Source organism: Python bivittatus, unplaced genomic scaffold (assembly GCF_059951505.1).
Source record: "Python bivittatus isolate LINGU-HERP-01145 unplaced genomic scaffold, Pbiv_v1 ctg000080_np1212, whole genome shotgun sequence".
NCBI classification, from domain to species: Eukaryota; Metazoa; Chordata; class Lepidosauria; order Squamata; family Pythonidae; genus Python; species Python bivittatus.
Genome location: NW_028277035.1, coordinates 18,597,185 through 18,609,476, shown reverse-complemented (window position 1 = coordinate 18,609,476; position 12,292 = coordinate 18,597,185). Strand labels below are relative to the sequence as shown.

The following is a 12,292-nucleotide window of genomic DNA, read 5'->3' as shown; positions in this document are numbered from 1 at the left end:
TTTCACAATATTAAGAGTGACCTGGTAAAACTGCCAGGAGATTCAGGACAGTCCTAAGGGGATATTTCCTAAGTAACACTGGCACAAAAAGTAGTTATGTCAGAGAGGGTTTTTTTATATTCCTAAGGGACAAGTCTCTCAATGGGCTCCACAGTCAAGCTCCAAGCAGATAGAGGAGATTTCTGAGTTTCAGTAGCTGGAGAAGAATAAAAGATTGCTACTGCCATCATGTCCTGCTTGCTTCTCAGATGCCTCTAGTTGATTGTTTTAAGAAAGAAGATGCTGACCTAGATAGCTGTTTGGTCTGATCTAGCAGTGCTTTTCTTTCATTCTTTTGAGACTTCATGAAAGCCTCAATCCTAGAATGATTTATCTACAAGCAAGTACCATTACTGTAACTTCAAACTTCCATGTATGTGCTTAGAATTGCAACTTAAGATTTATCAGATTTATCATTCTGATATATGAGGACATGTTAAAAGAAAAAAACAATCACCAGAGTTTTCTAAAGTCTTGTTTTATTTTCTTCTGCCAAATGCAGATTTCTGGCTCTATACATTTTTTTTCAGCTTTAGAGGGCATAAATGCTAGCCATGCAGTTTCTTGTGAGATGCATTCAGGAAAAGCAGCCGTGTGTTTACCAATTACAGATCTTATGTCCATTAATTATTGTGACATAAGAATAGCATACAATAACAAGCATGCTATGGAACATAAAAGAATACTGAAATAAGAAAATTGAATCAGAAGAGGCAAGGCAGGTGGTAACAAGAAAAACAACTTTCCATGGATGCTCTCTATCTCCATTTATTATTATTATTATTATTATTATTATTATTATTGACATTTGAAGAAAAAATGTTCTTGGAACTTCACTGTCGTACTATTTATTTATGTATTTATTTATCTATGGACCTGATTTTTATCCTGCTTGTTGTTCTTTTTTAACATTTGTTTTAAATTGTTTTACTTTTTCCTTTTAAAATTGTTCAAATTATTTATGCATTGCCCAGAAAACTGTGCCAAAGAAGTACAATCAATAATAGTAACATAACTCCCAAATACCTAATGCAAAATCTTAAGTTATGTCGACAATCTGTAAAGTGGAAAATAACAGTGCACTACAATCTGTCAATGCATCCCGTATCCGATCTAGTCATCCCTCATCCTACTTTTTCCAAGAGGTCCACACTGCTTTTTCAATACCTGATTGGAGTGAAAGGATTTCCACAAATATTGAGGTACTCACAATAGAATCTATTTTCTCATTAAAAAAAAATACAGCCTAAATGTTTTATAAATCAGTGGCCAATCTGAGAGATATTAATACCTCAGAAAAGATTGAAAGTTAGGATTACTTGCAATTCTGATATGAAAGTTGGAAGAAACCCAACAAATACGAAAATATAAAACACATTACAACAGGGCCGGCGTAACATTTTGCATTTTAAAAGGCAATGTACTATTCTATAAAAATGCAAAGCAGTGCAAAACCTCTTGTATATATTTCTCCAACAAATACATGGCAATTTTCATCAAGGATTAAAATGCATTCATAGTTTCAGTTTTATAAAGATAACTATTAATTAAAAATAAACAATAAATTCACAGATAAATATATGTTCATTTCCCTCCATGTTGCTGTTCTGAACCACTGTTCTTGGAACAATAAGAATTTGCTCATATAAGCATAATATTTATAATCAAATGCCACATGTATAACATTTCCTTACCACTGCTGGAAGTCTGCTGTGGCCCTGTGCAAGCTCTTAGCAGGTATGAATTTGGAGAGAACTCCTCATCAGGATTGGTATCCATAATTTGATGGGAAGTATTGCTGTCTAGCAAGGGCATCTGGCAGCTAACTGGTGGTGGATTATGGGAACTGGGCAGCTGAGCAGATGGGAGAAGGCTAGACGAGGATGTAGGTGGAATGGGACGACCTGAGAAAGAGGACAGAGGATCAAAGTTCAGCAGTGAATGCAACAAAAGAAAACACAAACAGTAACACTGAAATTGTCAGTGTGCCCAGAACACAATCGCTTAAAAAGGGTCAGGTAAGAAAGTGCATCCATCAATTGATTTGCCATCAATGATATTTTCAAAGAGATTCATGGAATTGTAATTATCCTTTGGTCACAACATCCTAGAAGAATAATTCAACTTGGGAACATTTTGTAACTTTTCTTTTTGTACTGAACCAAGAACAACAACAATAACTACCACCACTATTAATGATAGAGAAACTGGGTTATAGGAAGGAAGGAAGGAAGGAGGGAAGGAGGGAAGGGGAAGGAAGAGGAAAGGAAAGGAAAGGAAAGGAAAGGAAAGGAAAGGAAAGGAAAGGAAAGGAAAGGAAAGGAAAGGAAAGGAAAGGAAAGGAAAGGAAAGGAAAGGAAAGGAAAGGAAAGGAAAGGAAAGGGCTTTCATTAATTAAGACTGGTATGGAACAGTCAGGAAAAAAGAGCAGAAATGAAAAACAAAGCCTGCTAATTAAATTCAAGAAAAATTCTCTCAACTGTAAGTTTAACTAGAGTTAAAGTGTAAGTTTATCTAATGGAATAATAATTTTCATAATTCCAATATCTTTGGAATTCCAATAATTTTCAAGTTGATCCAAAGAAACCATATCTAATTCTAATTCTACTTCAAAATAAATATAAAGTGTCCATAAAGATGCTGAAAGTGTATTTCCTGGATGGAAAGCTGCAAGGAATCATAGCAGCTACCACAAAGCATCTAATCCTAATTTCCATTAAGCCAATCTGGAAACAAAGGCATTGAAAGGAGAGACTCGGACTTAGAGGAGTGGGGTATATACAAGAAAGAGATTCAGTTACACAAAGTACAGACAGTCTGCACCTTCAACTGAATCCAGCAGTTAATTGGCAGTCAGTGCAATTGAACAAAATAAACAAAATGTATTTCTTGCAGACTGTTTAGAAATGTGGGCCACAGAATTCTGCACCAGATGCAGTTTCCGAATCATCTTTGTGGGCAATTGAGCCAGAGGGCCTAAGAATAGGTAGTGTGAGAATAAGGAATAAGGGTGCCATCTTTTGAAATTGTCCGTGACCTCCGCTCATTTCCACCATCTAGGAATGTAACAGCTAACAGGATCTAACCTGTTCATACCTGAATTGCGTGTCTGGTGTCTCAGAGAGACTGTGGCCTCATCTAGGTAAGCAAACTGCTCCCCCATCCCCAAATCTTGTTTATGTATGATTAGTTTTAAGCAAAACCATCTTTTTATCCAATACATCCGTTTGCTCAAAGAATTTTTTTTCCCCTTAGAGTCAGAATGTTAGAAGGAACAAATATGTTTTCTTCCCACCAACCCATTCTGTCCATGAAGCCCGCCCAGAAGGTAGGAACCACAGAGTTCAAGGTGTGACATGTCCTCAATGCAGAGTCTACAAAGCAAAGCCTCCATGTGACCCAAGAAAGCCATTTAGTTTTCCTGCTTGTGGGAAATTTGTTTAAACAGCATTTCTTAAACCATAAATAACGCAGCTGTGTGATTGGGTACAATCATTTGGTGTTCTGTGTACTGCTTCCTATTATTGTAAATCACAACATGGTTTGCAACAGAACAATACAAGTATTATAATACAACTAATAAGTTAAAAACAATATAAAAATGATGATTTCATTAAAAAGATAGCAGAAAGGACAGGAGGTGGGAACAAGAGAAAATAAAAATCATCCAGACATCTCCATTCATATAGGAAAGGCTTAGGGAAAGATAGACATCTTTAGCAGACACCTCTTAAATTTCAGGGGAGAGGATATTCCAAATGCAGGGAACCTCTAAAGAGAAGGCCACAAGTAATTGCAGATGGCATTGTGCAGTTCACAGCACATGCTGGAGAACTTCCTCTGAAGTGAAAGAATCGACCAGGTTGGTAATGCAAAGGCAGTCAGTCACATACCATGGTTTCAAATTATTTAAGGACTTTATCTTGCAGTTGCTTCATGAACCATGTAATATGTGAATGAACAGGAGCCCCATTCAACAACCTGGCCACCAAATTCTGTACTGGATACACCTCTGGACCACACAGAGCATGAAACATAAACATGGACTTACCAGTGTATGATATGGTAATTAGGCTAGGCCTATAGATTTCAGGAGATCTATACATTACAATATTAGAATATGTATAACAATGCATTATATTTTGATGCTAAAAAGATGTAATTTTCAGCAATATTCAGTACAGTACATAGGGATAGACAGTTCCCAGTGTTACAAGACATTCACATCGTTGCTGAAGAACAGAGATAATTCTAATTTGTCAGGGCAAGTTAAGGCTGAATATATTTTGGATTCATTACAATGTCATTCCTATCCGCTTCTGTTTCTTACTGGTTCCTCCTGACAGAAACAAACCCATCCATCTGTCATAGATGAAATCGTTCTTCTATGCCACAATTATGCTCTTTGCTCTAAATTACTCAATCCAGCTCACCAAGCAGTTTACATGCTTTAAGCCTCAGCATTATACATCTACTCAACAAAGTCATTTGTCAGGGTCAGGACACTGTCTGCCGTTACGTTTCCTAATGATTGAAGCAACCAGTTTCTCTCTTTTTCTTCCTGTTTTACTCCAAACATGGAAGGAAAGCTGGCAGAAAATTCTTTGCATTGCCTGTATTCATCATCCTTGTCAGAAAGGGCGGGGGGGGGGGGGGAGTCAGAGAAGATGTGCTTCTTGATTGATTTCAGGGAGGAGTAAAAACAGCCTGTATCTATGAAGATGGAGAAATTGCTCTGGAGTTGCTTCGCCATGTGGAAATGTGACCTCTGTGTTACTACCAAGGTCAGTGAGACATACCAAGATATACTGCATATATTAATTAGTTACAAATGATGAAGAAAGAGTATTTTATAATAGTAATATTTGGTTATAAGCACTTTAACATTTAATTATATAAATTAATTTTATAAGCTCTTTAATTACATAAGCGGTTCAAAATTTGAAGATGAATCACCTGAAATCTAAGGCTTCCAAGATTATATATGGTCGGTGATACTGCCTTATATATTCTTAAAGGGAGAATCCAAAAACATTATGTGGTGAAATACAAATCACAAACAAGCCAAAAATGTGCCAACTTCACAATTTCAGAAATGTTTGTGTCATCAAACAATCTTATTAAATATACATTTCAGTAACCAAGGAAAGATGCCTTTAGCTAAGAATGTTGGCAGTAGTTGCTCTTATATATACTCACAGTCTGTAGCTCATAACTGTACAATGCATCACTGACTACCTTTATCCAAGTAAGAGAGAGGCAGAGTAACAATACTTTCAAGTTTTCTTCTGCCTCAAGCACCCATCCTCACAATCTAATCATGCAGGCAACTATCTATCATAGAAATAGACTCTCTAAGCAGCAATATGGTTTTGCATCATTCCTCTATACAGTTCCTAGATGGAGTAAACAAAGTAAAAACTGAATTGCACTCATGATTTGTTTTGCTTTTTCAGCCAGTGAGATACTGAAATATAGAAAAGAGTATATTCAAGAACCAAAAGTAGGCCCACATCACACCTGGTGGGTTTGAGTGGTGCATATTGGCTAACTAGGGTTATTGCTTTAGCAATGCAAGAGATGATGTCTTACAAGGCTTCTGCTTCATGCCTCATCAGCCACCACTTATTTTTTTTTCCAAACTGCAGGGGTAAAAATACTTTCTTCCTTAGTACTATGATTTAAAAAAAAAAAAAGCCTTAAAATTATGGTGGCCATTATTATTATTATTATTATTATTATTATTATTAGTAGTAGTAGTAGTAGTAGTAGTAACAGCAGTCTTTTTATCCCATAATGCTAAGAATGACAGATTCCAGAGAACTGCATTTTAGGAAAACAACAATCATTGCTATAACCACAGTTACAATACAAAAGGCACACTGGACAGTATCTTGACAAGAGCTCCTTCAACTCTCCGACAAGGCCAAACTAAAAATCTGTGTTGTTCACACTCAGATAACTTATGACTGAAGTATGGAAATGCGCGCACACACACGCACACACAGGTAGTCCTTGCTTAATTATGGTAATTGGGACCAGCAATTCCATTGCTAAGCGACATAGTTGTAAAGCACAATGTCACGCCAACTTACAGCAGCAATTCTGGCAGTTCCAGTTGCCGTTGTTAGGCAAATCCTGCATGGTCACAGCATCTTGCCATCACATGATCACCATTTGGGACCTCCTGCCAGCTTCCCCATTGACTTTGCTTGTCAGAAGCCAACAGTGAATGTCACAAATGGTGATGACATGACCGCATGACACTGTGGCCATCATAATTGTGAGCCAGTTGACAAGCACCTGGGTCACAATCACGTGCCTGCAGCATGCTGCAATGGTTGCAACTATGAGGAATGATCATAAGTCCCCCTCGTTCAGGACCCTTATAACTTTGAATAGTTGCTGAATGAGTGGTTGTTCAACAAAGACTCTGTGTGTGTGTGTGTGTGTGTGTGTGTGCATCTGCTTTAAATGTATGTATGTATGTATGTATGTCAAGGTTTACTATAACAACCAATCACTTTAATACTTATTAACTCTTTTTCTTAAACTCTGACCTTCATCACAATAAGTATAAACAAATTTAATAACTCTTCATCCCTTATAGGGTTAAAGAGATATCTCTTCATCCCACATCCCGTCCCTTATCTATAAGCAAATCCACGAAACATCAACTTTTCAATCCTGGTGTCAGGAAAAGGTCCATAAAGGGTTGCCAGAACTTTGTAAAAAAAAAAAAAAAGTCTTATTTTAACCTTGATCAAATAAACCATGTTTATATTCATTCCTTTTACTTCTAAGAGCCTTAATCTTTAATTCAATCAAGTATTGTCATAGGAATTGATTTCTCTTCAATTCTTCTTTATCCCATTGCACAGATTTCTTCAAGGCTTTAACAAGCCTCTTCTATAGGTCCTATAAGAAAACATTTTTCAGGTCATTCTCTTGGTTTATCATTTGTATTTCCCTTTTAATTTTAAAATTTCAGCCAGTTTCTTTTGTATATCCAGTAAAGTGTCCTTTTCCAAATTGTTCTCTTGGCCTGTCATTTATAGTTCTACTTTCGGTACTTTCTCTGTCTTGTCAGAAAACATTTGTTCCACATCTGTCATTCCTTCATTATCATCTTTTAGACATAGTCTATCCATAGAAGTAAACACAATTACTGACAGAGTTGATACTGTAGTTACTAATTTCTGCCTCCATTCTTCAAAGATCTCCTTTAATATTTTTGATGTTATAACATTTTGTGTCATTTTGTAAGTCCCAATATTAACTGACATCAAGAACAGGCTCACATTTCTTTTTCTTCTGCTTAAAACCTTTAGTTCCCTCTAGTGTTGAGTTTCTAAAATAATCAGTTATCTTTTGTTATGGCTTGCGACAGACAGAATAGCTAAAATAAGTCTATTTCCCATGAGAAGCTATTTGTTTTTTATAATTAATTCCAAAATCTTATAGTAAAAGTCAATATTCCAATTGTTTCTAAATCCTTAATCCATTTATAGCTTTCTTAGATCAAAATCTTATTTAGCTTTTTGCTAAATTCAAATTTTTGCTTATTTCAAATTCTTTAAGTTCTTATGCTTATATTATTTTTTCTTCTATTCAAAGTTGAAGATAAACTCACCCAATTAAGACCTTTCAATCTTGTTGTTCCAAAGGTCTCTAATAGCTTTAAGATGGTTAATAGGCAATTTCCAAAAGTGATTAAAAAGTGAGGCTAGCGAACCCAGTGTCCTTTAAAAAGCTCTACTGTGGCTGTGAGCCTGATGCCTTCCCTTCACCTCCTGGTGCTCAACTCTGCAGGAGACTGCTGCCCTGCAGTTTCCTTCCAAGGACCAGCCATCCAGAGCACATATTGCTTGGTTACCAGGGAAGAGTTTCATCTTGTTATTTCTGAGGAAGTGGACAGGATCCTTTGGGCTGTGCTTTAGATCCGTGTCCCATTGGCTGGTCAAGGCCTTCTGGGAAGTGATATGTGATTCAATCCATGTGGTGGTGAATGCTTCTTTGAGTGAATGTTCCACCTGCCTTGAAAAAAGAGGTGGCCCATCTTCTTAAGAGACCATCACTGGATCCAACAGATGTGGACACTTTCCACCTGGTCTCCAACTTTCCCTTTTTAGGCTTGCAGCTCCAAAGAGTCCTGGATAAAATAAATTTAGACTATGGTTCTCCAAAGTAGTCAATATCAACCCCCAAGGGTTGATGGGACTATCCATTACTGTTATTATGGTTGATCGCACAGTCAGCCAGATGTTTAAATTGGATTTGGCTATCATCATCATCATCATCATCATCATCTGTAATACTATGAAAGTAGTATTTATTAAATTATTTTCAAATCACTTTCATATGATAAATGTTTGGGGTCAGTGAACAATCTAAAACTTTATGAAGGGGTCAATGAACTGAAGACCCCTGGGAGCCCTGATCTAGACCCTTTTAAGTTAGATTTCAGGCTGAGTCATGGTCTTGAGAATGCATTAATCACAGTTGTGGATGACCTCTGACAGGAGGCAGTGCTTCTATCCTTGTTCTCCTGGATCTTTCAGTGTACAGAGTAAGAAAGATGACCTTGACAGAAATATGCAAGAACTGTCACCTATGCAAAGTGGGCTGAAACATTCTTTAAGTCCTGGGAAGCAAGGTAATATTCAGAACTGGCTCAGGCAAATGCCTTTGACTCACTGGAGTATAAGAAGGAGGGGAGAAATACCATAATCAGACTTGCAGATTTTCTTATACCCTATCTCAAATGGGGGAAAAGGCAAACATAGGACATTAGAATTGGAAGCAGGGTGACAAGTGTAGTTTCAGTTATGCTTCAGATGGGCTGATTTGAATCAGGTTGGGCTATTCAAGAGGACTTGAATATCCCATATTTAACAGCATTTACAATGTAGTATATATTTATAAATGTACAGAGAGCAATATATATTTATAAATGTGTAATGGAATGCCTAACAGATCCTGTGAACATGGAAGATGGAACAAGACTGTTACAGAAGGAAACTGGGCCATTTCCGAAAAGATTCCTTGTGTCCAGGGGAGGGGGGAAATGAGAAGAGACTTAGAAAAATTCTACCTTAATTACTTTAGGTATAAGTTGATCTGTAGAATAACTTTGACAAGTTTTCAAAATTCTGTTACATAACTCTATTAGCAATAAAGGCAACAAATAGCCTTGCTGACATGTTGAGAGAAATGAAACTAACAGAAAAGTCTAGTTATGGTCACCAACCTTATATTTTTATTGTAAAGGCATCCAGGAAAAAAAGGAGATTTTTTTTTTCTTTTGGAAAGCAAACAGAGCAGGACAGTATGCATAGTGACTTCTTCAGGCCTCCAGGAGAGTCAATGAGGTAATGCTTATCCAGCTTTTTCACTTTGCGTGTTTCCACTGATAACCCTCTCAGGTGATAAAACTAAATGATACCATATTTTGTCAGCTAATTGTGAGCTTTAGACAGTAGTTAATCTGCGATTCAATTGAATGGAAAGTTTTTCTATCTAGATTGTGTAATTTATGTATTTATTTAGTCAATTTATATTTATTTATCAATTAAATTTATGGCTGCCCATTTCAAATAAATGACTCTGGAAGGCTAACAATAGAGTAAATAAAAACAGACACATATGCAAAAAATTAAATGCATGGCATCCAAGAAAAACCACAACCATTAGCACAGCCAGAAGACAGGTTCCTTGACACACTTAGAGCCCCAGGCCCAAGCACAGAACTAGGTCTTTAAAGTCTTATGAAAGGCCAGCATGTTTGGGGCCAGTCTGATCTCTGGAGGGATGATGTTCCAGAGGGCATACAATACATAAATTATAGGCAAGAGGAATCTTCAATTTGTTAAAATTTCTCACTCAGAAATATAGCAGCTGGGCGGGGGGGTGTGTGTGTGTGTGTCAGCATTTAGCTCAGGAAAACAGGGTTAAATATTCCCTGTTTTCCACTATTGTACCAGTCCAATTAGGGAACCATGAAGATCCCTTTTAAGAGAAAGCTCAGGATATCAGCCCAGTGATGTCCTGTGTAACATGTAGTTCAACTCTCAAATAACAAGATAGAGGTTGTTGCTTTATTTCAATTTTTGGATAATAAATATTTTAATTAAAAGGGAGCAAGAGAACACCCATGTCTATAGAAAAATGCTACTTAGGTATGCAGGAATGAATTCTGCATATTCAAAAGGCATTTCTAATTAATATGAAAGAAAGGTAAGGTCTCCCAAAGCTCTCTTTCATATGAAGCATATGAGGATATGCATGCACAATTATACTACATTATTTATCACACTGCAAGAGAGGCTACACTTAAGGTAAAAATGTTATAGAAATTATTTCCCCATAGATGAGGGAAAGCAATGGTACCCTTATATATTGGCTGGTTAGAATACCATATGCTGTACTAATTTTTCTCAGCCTTGTGCCTTCCAGAGGTACTAGGCTGCATCTTCCAGAAATCCTAGCCAGCACAGGCAATAAACTTATATACTGCTTACACTGCCACTAAAGAAGCTAGCACTGGAGATGTTACCTAGCCAGGTAACAACACATTTGCAAGAGAACAACCAAGCTCAGAGATCCCCAAGGACTCCACAGTTCATCCCTGAGCTACATATATTCTCTTCTATTGGAAAGAAACTACTGTTATTTGTTTTGCTTTTTCCCCTAGGCTAAAACAACAACAACAACTAACATCAAATTGGTATAGCTGAATATGACTTCTATAGAAGATCTAAGACTGGTTCCAGCATTAAACTGTTACTGAGATGGTGCAGTTCTACTACAATTGCTCAGCCTGCCTATGTTGGTTTGGTAGGAGTTACAAACCTATCATATCTGGAGAGTGCTCAGTTGAAGAAGGTTGCATAATTGATAAACGACACTAAGGCCCTACCAGCTTCATCCCCCTCAAACTATAAGTAGCAATTTGGCATCACTGTATACTACTTGGCAAATGTCTTCATCTTTCTATTTCCTTACAGCTGGTTTATGAAGGAATGTTAAAACAGCAGCTGACCAACCCTACATCCATTTTCTTGTTCTTCCCTTGCATTTCATGGTGAGAGGAAGAGTAAAGAACAGATATAAAACCAGCTGGCTGCTGCATAGTAGGATGGTAAAGGTTCTTTTCATAGCAGCCAGAAAACAACAGGGGAATGGGGGTGACACAGTGTTTTGCTTCAGGATGGGAATTATGGGACAAGATGAGAGTTCCCACCAGTGAGAAACTGCCCATTCTGTAACTTCCAAGGAATCACTGGAAAACTGTCTTCATAGTCTTTCTTTAAACCTTCTTAAAATCCAGTTAAATGGGTCAGCATGCATGGATGACCAGAAGCCCCATGGCATTATGGGACTTGCAAGGACTTGAGGCATGTGTCAGATTAAGTGTTTGCACCTAATGATAACCTTATTATCAATGCTTTGATTAACTTTTTACATCCTGAAGTGACACATGACTGGTGAGGATGGTCTCTTCTGCTCCTTGTCACATATAGTCTCTAGTTATTTTGAAACTGGAAACTACAAACTCATAAACCACTTAAGGAATTTATTTTTGTTTCACTGTATTTTCTCAAGCCTTCTTCTCTACCATTCTTTCCTTTAAGATTTGCTTCCTCCTTCCACTGCTTCCTCTGCAACCTCTTTGACATTTGGCATCCCTGTTGTTAATATGTCCAAGGGCATTATCCTATTCTTCATTCTAGTTCTATGTGAGGTTTTAATCCCAGTCAGTTTGATGACTTTCTTTCCATACTCAGGAATAAACTATAAGTCTTTGTCTTTCCTCGATAACTAAGCATTCCGTTACAGCTTGCTAATTCAGGCAGTCAGTGTCAGAAGACTGGGTGCACTGAAGGATAGAATTCCTATTTAAATATCTTATGTACACAGCTAAAAAAGAGATCTTCATCATAGGCTTTTGCTATAGGAAAAATTATATTACAATACATTTATCAGTCCATTAATCAGAGAGAAAAAAGAACTTAAGAAGACCTTTATAAATTAAAAACATTAGTTAACAATGTTAAGTTTCCAGTTATTTAGTGCAGTTGGTAGAATTAAATGTTTTGGTAATAAAATGAAGAGAAACCGCACATATACTACATGAAAACTCAACTATAAAGATGGGATATAATGGTCACAATTAACCTTGGCTATCATTAACACTAATCAACATTAGTGGAAGAAGAAGGGTATCATTCCAGGAAAGGCAAAAATAACATAT

At 36.9% G+C, this 12,292-nt stretch overlaps 1 protein-coding gene across 8 annotated transcripts in view; it reads right to left on the bottom strand.

The window, feature by feature from the left end:
• Positions 1–12,292, bottom strand: part of TENM2 (teneurin transmembrane protein 2) — a 586,296-nt gene that overhangs the window by 357,261 nt on the left and 216,743 nt on the right. For all 8 annotated transcript variants that reach the window (XM_088133612.1, XM_088133610.1, XM_088133614.1 and 5 more), the window contains one exon: positions 1,734–1,943. In XM_088133612.1, the coding sequence (XP_087989738.1) occupies positions 1,734–1,854 (121 nt within the window). In that variant the 5' untranslated portion in view covers positions 1,855–1,943. The remainder of the gene's footprint in view (positions 1–1,733; positions 1,944–12,292) is intronic.